This window comes from Halichoerus grypus, chromosome 11 (assembly GCF_964656455.1).
Source record: "Halichoerus grypus chromosome 11, mHalGry1.hap1.1, whole genome shotgun sequence".
Lineage (NCBI taxonomy): Eukaryota > Metazoa > Chordata > Mammalia > Carnivora > Phocidae > Halichoerus > Halichoerus grypus.
The window spans coordinates 4,554,864-4,574,535 of NC_135722.1; the positions used below are offsets into that span (position 1 = coordinate 4,554,864).

The following is a 19,672-nucleotide window of genomic DNA, read 5'->3' on the forward strand; positions in this document are numbered from 1 at the left end:
TCAAAATAAAAATGATTGAGATATTTCGCATTCTTTTGTATGTACCAAATCTTTGGAATCTAGTGTGCATTTTACACACACATACGCACCCCAGGCACGTTGCCGGGGCTCAGGAGCTGCAGGGCACAGGTGTGGAGGGGGGCACAGGTGTGGAGGGGGGCACAGGCGTGGAGGGGGGCAAAGGGAACCCTGTTCTCCAGAACTATTCTGAGCCAAGAGCTGCCCTGAAAGGCCCTGAAACCAGTGTGGCCCACCTGCAGAGCCCGGAGAATGGCCTGGCCAGCGAGGAAGGTGAGCAACCGCCCTGGGGTCGGGGACCCAGCCTGACCCAGGAGCTGCCCAGAGCCCAGGTTCATGTGGGACGAGGGACCTACGGTGTGGGGCCAGGAGACTCTGGCTGCAGCCAGGGATACTGAGCTGAAACCTGAACATTAGGGAAAGGGCACGACCCCTGGAGAGTTTCTCGCCAGGAAGAATTTAGTAAGCCCATACTTTTAGAAAATTTAGGTTTTTAGAAAATTCAGTGTGAGAAGTGGAAGCAAAGTAGAGCTGTGTATCAAGCCAGAGTAATGACCAGAGGTGACAGCTACATAGGATGACTAAAAAGATATAGAATTGTCTCTTTTGTTGCTGGTAAAGAGCCAATGCCATTTTAAAACTATATAAAAATAAACATGGCATGTCTTTACTGCAAGACTATCTGTTGGGTTTTCGGGGGGGGGTTGGTTTTGTTTTTCCCCAAATGCAGCTCAGCCTAAACCTTGCCTTTTCAAGAATCTGAGAAAAAGTCATAGCAAATGACATGCTGAAAGAAAGCTGTTTCTCCCCTCCGAACACTTTGACACCACACATGTGGCATTTCCCCTCCACCAATCAATTCTCCATTTCTCTGGACACCAACCGGGTGTCCTGTTATTACTCCATTCAATTCTGACACTAACTGCCTGGAGTTAGTGTCGGATTATCCAGGTGAAGGGCTCAGTCCCACCAGACTGCCCCCAACCTCAGGGGCCAGTTGCAAGTACTGGGTCCCCAGGTGAACCCACACACTTCTGTCTGACTTGGCTGCAACTGGAGGTTCCCAGGACCCCGCTTCGGGTCTGAGAATTTGCTATAACTGCTCACAGAACTTAGGGAAACACTTTACTTACTATTACCAATTTATTATAAAGCATAATAGGAACAGCCGGCTGAAGAAGTGCACAGGGCAAGGTTCGGGAGCGCACTCTGTCCCTGGGAAGCCGGGGGCCCCACCGTCCTGGCAGGTGGCGGTCACCAACCCAGAGACTCTGAGCCCTGTATTGTCGGGATGTGTATGGAGGTGTCGTGTCACAGGCACAATCAAGTGTCAACTCAATCTCCAGCCCCTCGCCGCTCCCTGGATCATGTGGCTGGGTCTTTCTGGTGACCAGCCCCCAGCCAGGAGCCCACCCAGAGTCACCTCATTAGAACAAAAGACACTCCAGCCAAGAAATTACAAGGGTTTTAGGAGCTCCGTCAGGAACAAGTGCAGAAACCAAATACATATTTCTAGGTTACACACGCTGAAGTTTTCTCAGTTAACCATGAGCTTGTACACAATACAGAAAACATGGGAACCTACGAAACATCCTGAAGAGAGAAACTTCTGTTGCCTGGAAAGCATCAGCAGGAACCTGTCTGTAGTCCTTCTCTTGGCTCTGAAGCTCTTCATCCCTTTACAAAACCCTACACTAATTACCTGAAGTTCTACCGAATTCCAATGGGGATGCGGCTTAAAACCACAACAGACAAGTTATCGTATGAGCTAGGCTAGAATCCTGGTTTAGGGAATGGAAGATGGAAGTTTCTTATAAAGATGGTTCCCCAGGGAATCACTTTGGGGAAAAGAAGAACCACTGGAGGGGAAGGGAGCCTCCCTACAAAGGCCCCTGGGTGCAGGTGGGCAGAGGTGAAATGGGACACCAGCATCGTGCTGTCGGTGTTCTGGAGTTTGGCCCTTCCCTGATAACCTATGATGTGGAGCATCTTTTCATGTGCTTGCTTGCCTTCTGTGTATCTTTTTTAGTGAAGTGTCTGTCCAGGTCTTTTGCCCATCTTTTAATTGGGTTGTTCATTTTCCTACTGCTGAATTTTAAGAATCCTTTGTATATTTTGGATAACAGTCCTTTATCAGATATGTATTTTGCAAATACTTTCTCCCAGTCAGTGGCTTGTCTTCTCATTCTCTCAATAGTGGCTTTTGCAGAGCAGAAGTCTTAAATTTTAATGAAGTCCAGCTCATCAGTTGTTCTTTTATGGATCGTGACTTTGATGTTTTATCTAAAAAGTCACTGCCATGCTCAAAGTTACCTAGATTTTCTATGTTATCTTATAGGAGCTTTATAGTGTTGCATTTTATATTTGTGTAGATAGTCTACTTTGAGTTAATTTTTGTGAAGTGTGTAAGCTCTGTGTCTGGATTCCTCTTTTTTTTTTTGCATATGTATGTCCAGCTGTTCCAGCAGCATTTCTTGAAAAAACTATTTTTGCTCCATTGTGTTGTCTTTGCTCCTTTGTCAAAGATCAGTTATAGTAGTATTTATGTGGGTCTATTTCTGGGCTCTCTGTTCCATTCCACTGATCTATTTGTCTGTTCTTTTGCCAATACCACACTGTCCTGATTATAGCTTTGTGGTAAGTCTTAAAATCGGATAGTTGTCATCCCTTCAACTTTGTTCTTTTTCTTCAATATTGTGTTGGATATTCTAGGTCTTTTGCTTCTCCATATAAACTTTGGAATCTGTTTTTGGATGCCCACAAAATAACTTTAAGAGATTTTAATTGGAATTGAATTGATTCTATAGATCAAGTTTGGACATCTTGAAAATGGACATCTTGAAAATATTGAGTCTTCTTATCCATGAACATGGAATATTTCTCCAATTACTTAGCTCTTCTTTGATTTCTATCATCAGAGTTTGTAGTTTTCCCCATATAGATCTTGTACATATTTTGTTAGATTTGTACCTATGTATTTCATTTTTGGGGGTGCTAACATAAATGGTATATTTTTAATTTCAAACTTCAGTTGTTCATTGGTGTTATACAGGAAGCAATTAACTTTTTTTAAAAAAAGATTTATTATCTGAGAGAGAGAGAGCAGGGGGGAGGAGCAGACTCCCCAGTGAGTGTGGAGCCTGACCTGGGGCTCGATCTCACGACCTTGAGGTCATGACCTGAACTGAAACCAAGAGTTGATCACCCATCCGACTGAACCACCCAGGCACCTGTAAAACCAATTAATTTTTGTATATTCACCTTGTATCCTGCAACCTTGCTATGATTGCTTTTTAGTTCCAGGGGTTATTATTGTTGATTTTCTGGCTTCCTACATAGACAGTCATGTCATCTGCAAACAAAGAGTTTTATTTCTTCCTTCCCAATCTGTATGCCTTTTTAGTTCCTTGTCTTCTTGCATTAGCTAGGACTTCAACTACAATGTCCGCAACGATGAGAGGGGACATCCTTGCTTTGTTCCTGGTCTTAGCAGGAAAGCTTTTGGTTTCTTATTATTAAGTATGATGTTAGCTGTAGGGTTTTTCGGTAGATGTTCTGTATCAAGCTGAGGAAGCTCCCCTCTATTCCTAGTTTGCTGAAAATTATCATAAATAGGTGTTAGATTTTGCCAAATGCTTTTTCTGTATCTACTGATATGATCACGTGATTTTTCCTCTTTAGCCTGTTGATGTGATGATTACATTAATTGATTTTTGAATGTTGAACCAGACTTGCATACCTGGGTTAAATTCTACTTGGTTGTGGTGTGTAATTCTTTTTATATGTTATAGGATTTGATTTGCTAATATTTTTAAAAGATTATTTATTTATTTATTTATTTGAGAGAGAGAGAATGAGAGTGAGAGCACGAGAGGGGGGAGGGTCAGAGGGAGAAGCAGACTCCCCGCTGAGCAGGGAGCCCAATGCGGGACTCGATCCTGGGACTCCAGGATCATGACCTGAGCCGAAGACAGTTGCTTAACCAACTGAGCCACCCAGGCGCCCCTGATTTGCTAATATTTTGTTGAGGATTTTACATCTATGTTTATGAGAGATATTGGTCTGTAATTTTCTTGTAATGTCTCTGGTTTTGGTATTAGGGTAATGCTGGCCTCATAGAATGAGTTAGGATATATTCCCTCTGCTTCTATCTTTGGGAAGAGATTATAAAGAATTGGAATAATTTTTTCCTTAAATGTTTGGTAGAATTCACTTGTGAACATATCAGGGCCCTAAAATATATTTTAATAGCTTAAAAAACTAAACTTTGCATTTTGAGATAATTATAGATTCACAGGCATTTGTAATAAATGATACAGAGAGGAGCTGTATACCCTTTATCCAGTTTCCCTGATGGTGACATACTGCAAAACTTTAGAACAATATCACAACCAGGATGCTGACATTGATATGGTCAAGATGCAGAACATTTCTATTACTTCAAGGAACCCCAAGTCATCCTTTAGAGCCACACCCATTGTCATCCTTTCCCCACCCCTTTCTAACCCTTGGGAGCCACTGACCTATTCTCCATTTCTATACTCTTGTCCTTTCAGGAATGCTATATAATGGGAGCATACGCTATGTAACTGTCTAGGATTTTGTTCACTCAGATTTCTCCGGAGATTCATCTGGTTTGGCGCATGTCTCAGTAGTCCGTTACTTTTTCTTGCCGAGTGGTAGGTGCGTGGTGTGGATGGATGGCAGTTTAACCATTCACCCATTGAAGGACATCTGGGCCGTCTCCAGTGTTTTGCTATTATGAATAAAGCTTCTGCGAACATTTGTGCGCAGGCTGTTGTGTGAAGGTGAGTTTTCATTCATCTCGGTTAAATGCGCAGGAGAGTAATTGCTGGTTGAATGGTAGCTACATGTTTCATTTTTAAAGAAACTGCCGAACTGTTTTCCAGAGTGGCTGTACCATTTCACATTCACACCAGCAGTGGATGGGTGATCCACTTTCTCTGCATTCTTGTTAGCATTTGGTGGTATCACTATTTCTTAATTTTAGCTATTCTGACAGGTGTTTAGTGGAATCTCATTGTGGTTTTAATTTTTATCCCCCTAATGACTAACGATGTTGAACATTGTTTTGTGTGTTTATTTTCCATCTGTACATCATCTTCAGTGAAATGTCTATTCCTATATTTTGCCCATTTTTTAAATCGGATTATTTGTTTTCAAAAACTGTTGAGTTTTGTTGTTTTTTTTTTTAAGATTTTACTTATGGGGCGCCTGGGTGGCTCAGTCGTTAAGCGTCTGCCTTTGGCTTAGGTCGTGATCCCAGGGTCCTGGGATCGAGCCCCGCATCGGGCTCCCTGCTCCACGGGAAGCCTGCTTCTCCCTCTCCCAACCCCCCTGCTTATGTTCCTGCTCTCGCTGTGTCTCCCTCTGTCAAATAAATAAATAAAATCTTTTAAAAAAAATTTTTACTTATTTATTTGAGAGAGAGACGGATAGTGACTGTTGAGTTTTGAGAGTCCTTTATATGCTTCAGAGAAACATATCCTTGGTGGGATATCCCTTGATGGGACATGTGATTTGCAAATATTTTCTCCCAGTGCTTAGCTTGTCTTTTCTTCCTCTTCCTTGGTAAGAACTGCATTAATCCATATACAAAGTTGGAGAGAGTCAGCCTCTTTACTCTGTTGAGAAGACAAAACTCAGAACTTACCACGGTATCATCCTTGGGTCCCGAGGTCTGCCCTCTTCTTGACCTTTCAGAGTCTTACACTTGCTTTATACAAAATGTCCAGGCTTGTACTTAGCAAGAGGATCAGGGAGAATTGCATCCGCTGTCTTCCTGAAAGCAGAAATCAGCAACCTTTTCTTTAAAAGTTGGGTCAGAGGTGGTCGGTCAAGCTTTCCGCTTTCTAGAGCCATCTGTTTGTGTCATGGATAAAATAGGGTAAAATCCAGAAAAATGGAGCACAGAACCACTTGTTTTGCAGTGAATTAAAAACAAAAGTTCGTGGCTGCGCGTTAATCAGCTTCGAGCCTTCGCGTCTTTCTGAGACCGCCCCTGCTCTAGGACTTCCTCAGCCCCCCACAACTCTCCCCTTCCTCCTTCTCCAGGGGCCTCAAGAGCAAGACTCTGTCCCCCTTAGACGCTGGGCAGACACGGGGGGGGGGGGGCTCCCCGTCCTCGGCCTGAGATTGTAGGAGGAAGGTTTTGATGTCTGTCAGCTTTTGTGACCGCGCATTCATGGCATGAAGACAGCTGCCTCCTCAAGGAGGGAAATAACCTCGACATTCTCCTTCCTCTACGCCTCAGCTGGTCATCTGGGTGGTTGTCAGGATGGCCCGTACGTTCTCCACTTCCCCTTGTGGCTGATGAACTTTCTCTCTTGAAAATACTGCCCTTGTCGGCAACTGATTGACCCAGCGTGGCTCTAGCCAGTTCCAGCCGCCTTCTCTCCGGGGAGCAAGTGTCCTCCCTAGAGGCCCCCTGAGGACCGTCAGTCCATCCAGCAGGATGTTGGGCGACCAAGGGTACCACGACCTCTCTCAGTCCCTCAGGTCCCTTCTCTGGGGAAGAGCCGAGGTGTGGTCCCTGACCAGCTGCAGCAGCGGGCCCTTGCTGGGAGCGCAAGCGCTGGGCACCCAGCTCTCCCGAACCGGACACCCTGGAGAGGGGCTATGGAGCCGTGTTCTGACAAGTCCGCCCACGTCGGAGAGAAGTAAAGGGGATTCAGTGTGAGGGAGGGAAAAGGAGGCTGGTGAGGGCCCAGGGGTCCGGTGTGGCCCGTCGTGCCGAGACCCGGTGGCTGTGCTCCAGCCCTGAGCTGGGAGAGGTAACCTGAGTCTGAGCAGGGTGCGGGCGGGGAGGGAGGAGCCGATGGACTCGTGGAACCACATGGAAGCGGGGGCTTCACGTCTGGGGAATGGCCAGCTTCACACAGAGGGGGGAGGGCCGCCAGGGCTCCGGTCCCTGCCATCGGGGCTTGGATGACTGGCCTGGCAGCACGTCTTTCCGTGGCACTTCCCCCGCTCGGTGGCACCCTGGGGCAGTCACCCGGGGCAGCGTGAAGGACACGGTGGGCCTCCAGACTCTGCGTGCCGCGGTCTGCGGGCCACCGGGGCCCCCCCGCCAGGGGTGCTGATGTGGGCCAGGGGTCAGAACCACCGCTGGCGGGCCAGCCCCCCGAAGGCACCCCTCCCCCACCGCGGACCTGCTCCGGCAAAGGCTGAAAAGCCCCGAGTTCCATTCGATGCAACAGAAGGGCTTGGCCTCTTGGCCTGTTTGCTCTCTGCATCTTCGGGTGTGATCTCCTGGTTTCTGCTCTGCCGAGTCAGCGGTGCCGTCCCCCCGGGCAGCACCCACTCAGCATAGCTCTCCTGGCCTACAGGATCGCTGAGATTCTGGGACACTCCGCTCTCTGCCCGGCCACACGGGTTGTACCCCCACGTGGCCCTGGGCCTGCCCGCCCGCTGGGTCCCTCCCCCTCGCTTCTCACCTTCACCAGCACCTCAGAGCTCCCTTAGCTCCCCCGGCTACTGTGTTGAGAGCTGCTTGAGGGTTTTTGCTTTCATCTCTCTCAAGTACCAGCCCCCTGCGGACGGGGCTTCTGTCCGGCCGGTTTTGCTTCTGTGGGTAACAGTAACGGACTCCCCGGCGTGGTTGCGTTTGACTCACTGACGACTGAGCTACCGACCGCAGACGGCGTCTCAGACCCGCTCTGCAGGGTGGGACGTGGCTTTAAAACTTTCGTCTGCTGCACATGATTATAATCAATCTTTATCTGTTACCACGCACGGTGGGGGGCGGGGAGCGCCGAGGTGACAGACACACAGAAGGAAAGAACAACCGAAAGCCATTGCTATTTTTTATTTTGCTGCTCAAAAGAATGACCAAAGGGGGAAAACGTCTTAACAACAAAACCCTAACGACACAGCATCAGAGCCGAGGGGACAGGACTAGTCAACGTAAGTTGGCACAAGATTTTCCGTCGGGTCCAAGTTTGACCGTAGGCGACACGGCACCAAGGAGCAAGCCCGAGAGCGTGGTCAGGCTTGCTCCTGGTCCTCTGCGGAGACCGCGGCTGGCAGCTCAGGCATGTATTCCAGGGCCCCGGCCTCTGCAACAAAGGAGCGCACTTAGCGGAGCCCTAACACCTGCACCAGGGACAGTGACAGCCCAGCACACAGGCCAGAGCGTCGGAGCGCATCCTCCGGGGGGGCTCCCAGGACCGGCCCTGAAATCGAGTGCAACACTTTCTATGTCTCACCTCTTGATGATTCAAGCCTCCCACTTACCATGTGTTTGAAACTATCAGAAGTAGAATTCCTGTTTGAGTAATAAAAATTGGTATCTCCGAGGGAAAGAAGTTCCGTTTTACAAAATTCAAAACAGAGCAAACTAAAAACCAAGAAGTCCCTGGGAGAGTCGATCTGCTCCTTGCAGGAAAAGTGGCAAGATGTCCCCCGGCAGAGAGCTCGCTGCAGACTCGGCGGGGCTCCAACAGAGTGAACTTGCTTATGGGTTTTGACATTTCTAAGTCCTCCTCCACAGTCTCCGTCCCATGGATGGCTCCAAGGAAGAAGCCACAGGCCTTTGACCTTGTCCCTCCCACACCCTCCTGAACCCTTCAACCAAGGCAGCGGGTCCAGCCAGCAAAGCGCATGGATCAAAACAGACCCCAAGAATTAGTCTCGACTCCGCCAAACTCACAACAAAATTGTAAAGTGCAAAACTGGACAGATGTGTCTCCTGGGGAATCCAAGCACCCCCTCCCCTGCAGCAGCCCCCCATCCCGGCCTCCCTGTGCTCGGCTCCCAGGGCACTGTGGCCTCTGTCCAGACCGCTCTCTGTTACCCGGATGACAAGCACCGGGCAGAGGTGCCGGGCACAAACAGGCCCACAGGGAGGCCTCACCGTCTGTGGTATCCACGGAAGACACCAGCTCTAGGATGGAGACTGTTGAGACGGGCATGCAGCCTGCTCTGCAGGACGGCTGCATAAGCAAACACTGAATCTGAAATACGGGTTAGTTGACCGTGCTTACGAGACATGGCGTAAGACGGCCTACGAGGAGCTGAAGCCCTGGGATGTCCGGCACTCGTTACCCTGCCAGGAAGTGTGGCTCCAGCAGAGGGAGGGGGGCGGAGGCCCCCTCTCTCCCTGGTTCCCCTGCGGCTCTGATGACCCTCTCCAGGGCCAGTGTTGGGGCCAGCAGCAGCCCCGGCCCCTTGGCAGCTCTCCCACCCAACAGCAGTGACTTGAGGAATGGCAGTGGATGGCTGGTTACTTCCCAGGAGAATTCTACGGAATCCTTTTTGACAGGCTTTTCATGTGGGCAGGGTTCTAAGAGGTGGAATTTAAAACTGGTAATACTTCACGTACCTTTGAGATGCAAGAAAGTCAGAAACTCGATTATCATGTGCAGGGCAGCCTTCTCGGACAGCGGCCTGGCAAAGCCCCCTAGAAAACAGAACCGGCATCTACCACCTGCCGCACGGCTCTGGATCTCACAGCTCCATCTGCGGAGGGCTGGGCATCTGGAAGCCAGTGGACTGGCCGTGACCCCTCCCCAGGGCCTTGCTTAGCACAGCGGGGTGTGGGGGTGTGTCCGTCAAGGCCAAACTCTTCTGAGGCCTTGAGGGACTCTGCCTCCGTGGCCACCCTGGGCCCCGACGCTGGGTCTTGGGCTTGTACTGCTGGCAGATGGCAGAGGGGCCCGGGCCAGGCTCAGGGCGGGGGGCGGGGCAGGGGCCTGATACCCCACCGCCACAGGTGACCGGGAGGTGATGGGCAGTGAAGTGACCCAGTGCTCTCACCTGGCCTTGCTTCGTCTTCAGGTGGGAGTTCCCGCTTGCCCGTGAGGCCAGGCTTCTCGTGAAATGATCTGTGGTTGTCAATGGCATCTGTTTGCAAATGAATTGAGAGGAAAGCACCTGACTGGCCTTGTTACTATAGTTAGAGCCTCCCCACTCCCAAAGAAGGACACACAGGTTGCTGCTAATCAAAGCGCGCACGACGGGACTGTAAATATCAAGTCACAGTAGGGAACATTCTCTGCGGAACCACGAACTCGTGCCAGGGCCAGAGGAGTGGCCAGTCCCACAGGTGCTGGGACTCTGCCAGAGGAAGGAGCCCCCCCAGTCAGGAGGGGAGCGAAGGGGAGCACGGCGCTCGGCAGAGCTGGCCAGGCCCCGGGGAGTGCGGGCGGCACGGGGGTCCCAGAGGCGCTGGCGTCTGAGCTGGGTGCCTCGCAGGGAGACCACAGGGGCTTGGGGTCCTATGTCCCTGAAAACGGGGCCGCCGAAGAATGCAAGTTCGGACCTATTTTTCAAAGACCTCTCTGGCAGCTGTGGGAGGTGGACTGGAGCCAGCCAGCCAGAGACAGTCGGAGACAGCGGGAGGGAGGGGGAGAGGAAGGGAGGCAGGCGGAGGAGGGGCGGGGGGGTTGTTAAGTGACTGTGCGTGCACCTGCGTGTGCGTGTGCTCGTGCCTGTGCTGGCCACGAGGACGGGGTCGGGGTGGCTCAGGGCTGTGGCTGCTCGCCTGGGGGGCTAGCATCTGCAAGGCTAGGCAAAAGAACACCGACTCCTCTCCCCAGAGCCGGAGTTCGGGGCCCGGCACTCAGGCCAAGAAGGCCCGAGAACCTTGCCCCACGGCTCGAGTGTGGTCACACTCCCGCCGTCCGCGGCAGCTGCTGGACCGTGTCCCGCACTGACGGACCCCGGTGCCTGGTAAAGCGCGCTGACAACCTTGTCTAGATGTGCAGCCTCTGCGGATCCAGCTTGACGGAGACAGAAATCTGATAGTAAAAAAGAGCTTGTTTTCTGACTCAAGATTCCTATCTTCGTGATGAATATATCTTCACTATTCCAAAGTAACATGAGTAAGTATCTTTGCTGAAGGGTTCCTTCTTTCTTTTGGGCCAGAAGCACAGAGATGAGATGCCTTCTGACAGAGCTCAGGGTTACAAAGGGTTCGGGAAAGCGTGTGCCCTTTGAGCCCATCTGTCCCTCCTGGGGACAGGCGAGACCACTCCACTCCCAGTGACAGAAGTGTGTGGGGGCCTGCCCTTGCTTTGACCTGAGACCAGAGCACCCAGAGGCCCTGCCTGTGGCCCCGGCTGGTCTTTGTCATCTCTCTGCCTGTGTTTCTCAAAGCACCCTCCAGGTGATCAGATATACCACCATCTGCAGCGGGAGAAGAGGCTGTACTCAAATGTGGGATTGAGAACTAGTCCCTGTGCTGAACAACACCGTTCCTCCCAGTTACGCTGGTGAGAATGGAGTATGACCTACATGTTTGCCTCCTTTCCTGGTGCAGAAAGCAGTACATAAATAGGGGAGGTTTTGTTTTAAGGTTGATGGCTGTCCCCAAACCAACCACGCCTGCAAATTTGAAAGCTACGAGTGTGTAAGCGATTGGAAGGGAAAGTAAAAGGTCTCCCCTTGTCCCCTCCTTTAGGATAATTAAAATCTGAAGGGGCCAGGGCAGACAGAGGACGAGCAGGAAGCAGAGTGCGGGCAAGGAGCGGCAAGGGGGAGGCATCCACGCACACAGTCTGCGGGGTCCCAGAGCTGTCCCCTTCAGGGCCTGGGTCACCTGGACGCGTAACCTGTCTGCACACCGTCTCCCCATTTCCTGCTGCCTCCTGCCCCTACTAAGAATTCCACAGCTGGTCTGCCTGCCACTGCCAGCCCGGGGGATCTCTAGGTCCACTGGGTTCTCTGCATTGTGAAAGCCCTAAAGTCACACCGTGTCCAGACAGTGTCAAGTCAAGGACAGGGCACCGAGTATTAGACCACCCACAGGCTGGCAAGGTCTGGGAATTGATGGCTACAGGTGAAAGCACACACTCCGGTTCTGCACGCACGCACGCGCACACGCCCCCGGCCCCAGCAGGCTACATGTTCCCGCTGGGAGATTCACGGCACAGAGTTAAGGCCCAGGGGGGCCTGGAACCCCGATGGACCACTACAGGTCGGCAAAAGTGTCCTCCTATTCCACGCCGCCCAGATTTGAACTTCTGAAGCCGAGAAAGTGGTAATGAGGCCGACCGCGAGCCACAGGCCCCTTCTGGAAACACCCCAGGACTCGGATCAGCTGACCCCTGTCCGCATAAGGCCCCTGGTGAGGGGTGTGGGCACCTCCCGCTGCTCCACGGGGTCAGATGCAAGTCCCTGCCCGCAGCCCGGCCCCAGACTCAGTCATGCCCAGTGAGACCGTCACAGGTTCGTCACCTGACCCACCAACCCACGTGCTGCAGGCCCTTCCAACCCTAGGCATTTGGGTCATTCGGTAATAATCTAAGTCCTGCTCTGTGCTGCACAGATGCTTGAGCAAGGAAGAGCAAGGCTAGGAGGAGGGACAGATGCGGGGCTCAGGGGACCCAGGAATTTGCCCATTTGCTGCGAGGGAGGGGGAAAGGGGGAGGAGGAGGCTTGGGGCAGGGCACGGGAAAGGGCACCACCTACCGATGTGGCAAGTATTTGAATTCACTGATCCCTAACCTACGTGGAAACCCATCCTGCCTCAAGCGCCCCCCCCATTGCCCTTGATCTGACTAAACCTGGAATATCAGTGTATCAGAATAGGGACTGGCTACACAAATGTCAGAAAGAGCAGGATGCACATAAATGCTCCAGTCAGCCTTACAAGAGCAGGGTCGGCTCTGAGGGGCCGATGTGTCACTTACGTGGACCAAGAAGGTAGCCAGCACTGTTCAGGGTCCAGCCTCTCTTTTCCTTCACCTTAAATGGGAGAAAAGGGTCATGCCGGGTACAGGCTCGGGGGCTCAAAGAAGCCCCGAAGGCAGCTTCTGTTTGCACAGCCCACTACGGTGGTCTGGGAAGCCCCTGCCCACTTGATACTCACATAATTTACATCACAAAAGCACTTTATTTTTTTACTCTGTCCCATAATAGGCCAAGTGATGCAAACCCTTAAAGCAAGATGGACAAGAAAGGAAGCTCGCCAGGCTTTCCAGGCATGACGTGGGCATTTGAATAATGCATACACTTCTGGGGCTGCAAGAAATTCCAGCTTTGCCCCCAAATAAGCTATATTCGACATGAAAACAGGACTGCTTGCTTTTCCAAAGAATTCACTCTAGAGCCACAACTCTCAAACACACGGGGCACCCGCTTGCTGCTAAGCCATGTTGAGGACACACGTCGTTGAGGGCACCTGCGGGTAACAGGGCTCCCTCCCGGGGTAACTCATCTACGGAGCTAAGTACAGGAGCCTCCAGATTCTCCTGGTTTATAGCCAGGAGCTAGTCGTGTGCTGGCTGGCAGAGGCGCCAGGCCAGGAGGATCCCGCAGCGTCTCAGCGCGACCCCCGCCCGGGGCTGCAGGACCCCAGCCTCCCCGCGCCCCCGCGGCCCGGCCGCCGCGCACCACTGCGCGCACCCTCCGCCGGTCCGCGTCTGTGCGGCTGCCCCCTGAGCAGGGGACACACGCCCCGCACTCACCGGTGACCCGAGCCCCGGGGTGGCCGAAAGGGCCGCGGCGAGGAGCAGCCAGGCGAGGAGGAGGGCGCAGCCGCCGGGCATCTGCAAGGGAAGATGCGGAGCGGGCGTGGGGTGGCCGGCGGGTCCCCGGGCGCACGTCGGGCGGAGGCTCGGACGCCGCTGCCCGGGGCTGGAGCGGCGGCAGGGGCCAGGGCGTCGCCGACCGAGTGCCGTGCGACGCCTCCCGCGGCCGAGCCCGGGCTGGGAGCGAGGGGCCCCGGGATCGTCCAGCGGCGGGCGGCGCGGAGCAGGGGGAGGGAGGGGCCCGCCTCCCGCTGGGGCCCCCAGGGCGCGCCGTACCTTGAGCGGCGGCGGGTCTCGGGGCGGCGGGGCTCCCGAGGTGGCGGCGGGTCCGGGCGTCCGGGCGTGTCGGTCGGGGCCTCAGGACCACGGGGAGGAAGCGAGGCGGCTGGGCTCCCTCGACGTGTCCGCGGCCCCGAGCTGCCGCCGCTATTTATGCGGTGCGTCCCGGGGCCGTGCGCCGCGTCACCCGGCTCACGGCCCGCCTCCCCGCCCCCGCGGAGCCCCGAGCCCCGAGGCGGGCGGGAGTGACCGTAGCGCAGTGGTCCTGCGCACCGGGGGAGGTGCGGGGGCGGTGGAGAGACCCAAACTCCGCGGGGGAGCCCCCATCACCCCTGCAGAGAGTTCTCATCACCCCTTCAGAGAGCCCCCACCACCCCGCAGAAAGCCCCCGTCACCCCGCAGAAAGCCCCCGTCACCCCACAGAACCCCCATCACCCCTGTAGAGAATTTTCATCACACTGCAGATAGCGCCCCCATCACCCTGCAGAGAGCCTCCATCGCGCCATGGGAGAGCCCCCATACACTGAATAGGGAGCCCCCATCAGCCCACACAGGGAAACCCCGGAAGCTGTGGGGGAGAGCTCTCAACATCCTGAGGCCCACGTCATTAATGCGTCAGTGAGCCCCACGCCCATCACCCCCAACCCAGGTCCTAGCGGGGGAGAGAGGTCCCCACCTACACATTTGCATTCTCTTGCTGCAGAAGCTGGGACAGGGTCCTCCCCTGCCACACCCCCCTGGAGGATGCGCCCTCAGTCCAAACTGGCCCAGTGGGGTGGTCCTGGGGCAGGGGTGGGGTGGGGTGGGGTATGGAGCAGGTTCCCCCTCCCCTTACACCTGCGCCCTGGCTGGAGTGTGGGTTCAACCTGGGAAGCCATTCATGGTGGGGAGGGCAGGAGGCCCAGCTTCACTGCCTCCAGTGCTCAGTGGCCTTTGGGTGCCCAGACCCCTGTCCGATTTTGCTAAAAAGGGGCAAACCAGCCAGGGCCGTTGGACTGTCTCTGGGGGGCTGAATGACTTCCAGCCTGGGAGCTGTGGGTCCCCCCCAACATCCCACAGGCACTGCTGTCTTGGAAAGGGTCCCTGGCGATGTTCCCCGTGGCTCCCTGGTCCGGGACACAGAGCTATTTTGAGCAGGGTCAAATAGTGGTGGAGCCCTTGGGGGTCTGGGGAGCCCGGAGTGAGACAAGCCGCAGCTCCTAGAGGCAGCCAAGGCGTGGGTGGGCGGGCAGGGCAGCAGGAAGAGGCTGTGGCAGGTGGTAAAGAGATCACGCAGGAGCGAGGACCTCCTTGGCGCACTCCGTGAATCCTTCCTTAGTTTGGGCCAGGCCCAGACTGTTCTTTCCCCTGCTCACAGACATCAAGGGACATACATACGAGAGCAGCATCTCCAGGCTTCCAAGGAAGGATGAGGCCATGGCTGAAAATCGGCCGGAGCTCCTCCTGCCACCTGGCTGGATCACTGACCACTGAAGTCCTCAGCAGTGGCCGACCCAGGCGGCCCTCGCCTGTAGGAGCCTGGAGGCCCCAGTTACTTACCAGGAGGCTGCAACCCTCTCGCCACCCACCAAGCTGGACATTAGGTTGGTTGACGTCACTGGGGACCCTGGAGTGAACAAGACACAGGACAGATGATCATGATGATGCCACCTGGCAGGTGTCCTACTTATAGTCTTATGAACCTTCCTACACATAGCGGGAGAGCCGTTTGCCTCTGCTGGACCGGGAAGGACACAGGGGCGCTGGAGGACTGGGGTCAAGGCCAGTTGGCTGGGAAGGAAGCAGCAGGACCCTAACCTGAGGTGCTGAGTGCCCGCCCTGGTTTACTGGAGGGCAAGGAGGGGTGCTGTCTGGGAGACCTGAGTTGGACATACTCCTGGCTGTGATGGGGGTCGTGGGGGGGGGAGTCTCAAGGGCACACTTGACTTCCTGTCGCTCCTATTTTGGCAGACCGGGGTGGGAGGAGAATAAGGGGCAGGAGGCCTGACCAGGGGAGGGGAGGGGGGATGGGACTGTCGCCCTGGCTGCTTTGGTCAGTGGGGGCAGAGGGACAGCTGAACACCTTTCTATGACACCCTCTTGCGCCCTGTGTGCTCAGATGTAGAGGGCTTTGGGGATGTGCAGGTACCAGGCCACGGTGTCCCCAGCTACCTGAGAAATGCCACCACCTTCTGACAACTGCTGGAGAGACTGCTTTCATTCTGGAATGCTCGCTTTGCTCCCGAGAAGGAGCGCATCCCAGCGTATGGTACATCATGGCCAATTCCCACCTTCCCGCGTGTTCCATCGATGAGAGCGTGAGGACCCTTCTGCTCTCAATTTGCTTTGTCTGTGTGAAGAAGCAGCAGAAATCGTAAGCCAAAGTCCTTGGGACTAATTAAGAAATAGACTCCAAGCCCATCATCCCTCACATGGCTGGCAAGTGAGGCCTGTTTGGTTCAGCTTCCCACTGCTCTCATTGGGTTGATGTACTCTTTGTTCCTTTTTTTTTTTTTTTTTACTTTAAAAGAAATTTACAGTAGTTTTTCTGATAAGAAGGCCTTTATTAAAAAGACATTTTGCCTTTAAAGCGTCATTCTCGCAAATGTATAGAGTGAGCAGGTAGAGAGACGCACCTCTCCGCAGCATGAGACTCTCATATGTCTGCCCAGATTCTAAAGAAAACGTGGCCGCAGGCGGGTTGGGGGCCAGAACGCCCCGGCCAGGGAGCCAGCACTGAGGTCGCAAGGTGGGGAGAAGGCAGCCCTGCAGGCAGGTGGGACAGTCGCGTCACCCTTGTGAAGCGATGTGCTGTGGGGGGCGGGGGGGCGTCAGACTGTTTATCCACATAACAGCCCCCAGACCCTCCTGGAGGCAGAAGCCTGGGGCTGCAGGGCCACGAGGGTAGGCCGTGGGGATGCTGGGCCCCAACCCAAGGGGGCATTGACCCTATAATTGATTGAGAACACGAACATTCAAAAACAAACAAACAAAAATCTGTCCTTTGGCCACTTTTTCCAGATCTCTTGGAAAACTCCTAAGCGGACGTAAGCAATCTTCACAAACGTTGGCTGATTTGGAGACATGAGCTCAGAACAAATGTGCTTCTTCGAAGTTTATCAGGACTTTCACCAGACGGCCCTTGGGAGGACACCCCCCCGTCGCTGCTCCTCCCTTATCCCCGGGCGAGGGGATTCTGCCCGCATCCTGGCAAGGGGCCGGCGACCCTGGCCCGGGAGACCTAGGTGCGCCCGGCAAGGCTGCCGGCGGAGGGGGGCCTCAGCAAGTCACAGCGTCTTCACGCTGCGGCCTCGCTGCGCCGGCAGGTGCGCTCAGACAGACAGACAGCACCCCTGGGAGGACAGGCGCCTGCTTACCGGCACAGGCTGTGCTGGAACCCACAGCCAGCTTTGTAATGGGCTCCGTGTGCTCAGCAGTGACCCAATGGGAGTCATTGTCAACCTGTCATCTTGAAGACGGCCCAGTGTGTGGCAGGCAAAATGGATCGCCATTAGAGTAATGGAAATCAAGCAGAAAGCATAATTTTACCCCCACATTGTGAGCTGGCTCATCTTCCCCCAGAAGCCCTGTTCACCACCACCCCCCAAAACCAACCCAAGTCTGACAAGCAAAAAGAGTAAGGGTCCGGGAAAACCTCGGCCGTGGCCCGCACCGGAGCTCAGCACGCACCCCCTGGAAGGGAAGCTGCGTGCCCTGGGGGCCCGGCCTGCCCCCCTGGAGATCACAGCCCAGCGGAGACCCACACACAAAACAGTCATACACACGACCACCTCGTTATCATGAGAAGGAAGGAGGCTGACCTGACAGGTGAGCAGGATTGGCCAGGTGGGGCCCAGCGCATTCCAGGTGGAGGAAGTCCCAGGGGTCGGCCCGCATTCAGGTCCTTTTCCCTTGCTCCTTCCTGCTGCCTGGAATGTGGACGCGAGGGCTAGAGTGGAGCAGCCATTCTGGGCCACGAGGTGATGACTTTGGATGGCAGCGAGACTGGAGGAGCGCAGGCCCCAGGGACACCACCCTTCAGGCCCATTTCACAACAGGGAGAAGTGAACTTCTCTCCTATTAAGAAAGGAACTTCTCTCCTGTTATTTGGGGATTTTCTATTATAGGCAGCTGGAATGACTCCTAACTAATTCAGTGTCTTCCACGAAGCAGTCAACGGATGTTTGATGAGTGAATTAATGAATGCAAACAGACGAAGGGATGTGCCACCCCCAGGGCCGGTAGGGAGCGAACACCGGCGAGAGGGGCTCCTGGAAAGGACAGGCTTGGAAAACAAGATGACAAAGGGACACAGGGACACCACCCACCGACCCCACCACCACCTCACCACTTCCGGGCACATCCTGCTGGCCAGCGCGTCCAGCTGTGACGGATGCAGTGACGTGGTCTCTTGTCGTGGGTGGTGCTGGTGCCCCACAGAAAGCAGGGTTCTGTGGCTGCAGGGAGGAGGGCAGGGGTTAGCGATTAGCAGGCTCTGCCTTGAGCGGGTCCAAGACAGATGTTTGCATGATTGAGCATATTTGTAAAATTTGAAATGAGCTAAGAGCACAGTTAGTCCGGAACTTTCCACATCACCTTCCCCGTGCTGTGGTTGTGCTGACACAAAGTGGTGCTGGGGAGGCTGCCAGCACTTTCGGATTTTCTCAGGGCAAGCTGGATCGGGGATGCATTTCTTTGGTGTTCGGTGGGGTGGCTCTGTTGGGTTCATGGTGAGGACATTACAGTGTGCACTCGGGGTGCTGCAGGCGGTCCTGGTGCGGGAATGGCTTCCAGGAACACCCCTGCCCACAGGGCCCCCTCCACTGGCATCGAGCCCGGTGGCCGAGCGTGCCCCACAGACTTGCCGGTGCAGCTCTGAAAGCTGCCCTCTCCCCAGGGGCACGGGGTTGAGCCGAGCCTGGGGGCGCTGGCAGAATGCAGACTGCAGCTTTGAAGGATCAGCTCACACCCTCCGCGGGGGCCTTGGGGGCCATCGGACTCCACTAGGTCCACAACCACACACCAACCGCATCCCACACTCATCCACGCCAGAGGCAGCTGTCGTGCAAACTCGCCCGTGAAACACCAGGGTGGGCGGAGTGGGGGCCGTTGTTCTAGATGGTCCTGCTTCGATGAAGTTCTGGGCTTTTTGGCCTGAGCCATCCTTGCCTCCCCATGCGGGGCCTTCCTCTCCCCTAGACCCACCACCCAGCATCTTTCCTTCACCTCCCCACCTGCAGCCTGCTCCTCCACTGCCCTGGGCTCAAGGGCCCCCGCTCCCCTGGCAGCTCCCCCCTCTCCGGGTGGGGGGCACCCGCCCGGCCTCGTCCACTTCCATGCCTCCCCAGTCCCCACAGCCCGCCTATCCTGAGAAGCTTCTGGTATCCTGGACGTAGCTGCTGGTCAGAGGCTTGGCTCTGAGAATCCACCAGTGCCCCGGGGTCACTCACCCCACTGGGTGTTTTTCTGGTGGTTCTCCCTGGAGGAAGGGGAGACCTGGTTTTCTGCCCTCAGGGGGCTGGAGGCTGGTGACTCAGCTGCAGGCCCCGGGCAGCTGCACCTGTTTCCTGGTCCTTCGGCCCATGGGCGGCACCCTCAGGGCCATGTGGGAGCCCATCTGGCTAACAGGATGGGGTTGCTGAGGGAGAGGGCAGGCAGCTGCGGGGGCAAAAGGGAGGGACCGCGTCGGAAGCAAGCGGGCATTTCCATCTGGGGGCCTGAGCTATGCAGACAAGCAGCCTTGGACCCAAAATACTTTAAGGAACTTCAAAACAATAAACATTTTATAAAACCTTTAGTTGAAGAATAATCCACCTACAAAAAGATGCACAAATGAGCGTTGAGCTGGCTGAGTGTTCACTCAAACACACAGTATCACCAGCCCCCAGCTGAGGTGGGACGAG

The 19,672-nt window shown here is 54.7% G+C and overlaps 1 protein-coding gene and 1 long non-coding RNA gene across 6 annotated transcripts; both read right to left on the reverse strand.

The window, feature by feature from the left end:
• Nucleotides 1-7,831: 7,831 nt before the first annotated feature.
• On the reverse strand, nt 7,832-13,941 carry GAL (galanin and GMAP prepropeptide). 3 transcript variants are annotated; one of them, XM_078057691.1, is made up of 7 exons: nt 13,788-13,941; nt 13,449-13,529; nt 12,672-12,726; nt 9,796-9,882; nt 9,362-9,439; nt 8,894-8,972; nt 7,832-8,096 (listed from the first exon to the last, which is right to left on the reverse strand). In XM_078057691.1, the coding sequence occupies exons 2-7, from the start codon at nt 13,527-13,529 to the stop codon at nt 8,069-8,071; spliced, it is 408 nt and encodes a 135-aa protein (XP_077913817.1). In that variant the 5' UTR covers nt 13,788-13,941; the 3' UTR covers nt 7,832-8,068. The 3 variants fall into 3 exon arrangements, with proteins under 3 accessions (XP_077913817.1, XP_077913816.1, XP_077913818.1); XM_078057690.1 differs by having other exon boundaries at nt 8,894-8,993; XM_078057692.1 differs by lacking the exon at nt 8,894-8,972 and having other exon boundaries at nt 13,788-13,939.
• Nucleotides 13,942-14,221: 280 nt separating this feature from the next.
• On the reverse strand, nt 14,222-18,291 carry LOC144379500 (uncharacterized). 3 transcript variants are annotated; one of them, XR_013442660.1, is made up of 6 exons: nt 18,118-18,291; nt 17,591-17,698; nt 17,147-17,231; nt 16,406-16,535; nt 15,942-16,119; nt 14,222-15,396 (listed from the first exon to the last, which is right to left on the reverse strand). It is a non-coding gene; the product is annotated as an uncharacterized LOC144379500 (long non-coding RNA). The 3 variants fall into 3 exon arrangements; XR_013442658.1 differs by having other exon boundaries at nt 17,147-17,238; XR_013442659.1 differs by lacking the exon at nt 16,406-16,535 and having other exon boundaries at nt 17,147-17,238.
• Between the last annotated feature and the right edge of the window lie 1,381 nt (nt 18,292-19,672).

What these genes read in the sequence shown, in the direction of transcription:
- GAL (XM_078057690.1), bottom strand. Translation starts at nt 13,529, where the DNA reads ATGCCCGGCGGCTGCGCCCTCCTCCTCGCCTGGCTGCTCCTCGCCGCG. An exon ending in CCCCGGGGCTCGGGTCACCG is followed by an intron (nt 12,727 to 13,448) that starts GTGAGTGCGGGG and finishes CTCCCATTTAAG; the next exon opens with GTGAAGGAAAAGAGAGGCTG. An exon ending in TGGCTACCTTCTTGGTCCAC is followed by an intron (nt 9,883 to 12,671) that starts GTAAGTGACACA and finishes ATTTGCAAACAG; the next exon opens with ATGCCATTGACAACCACAGA.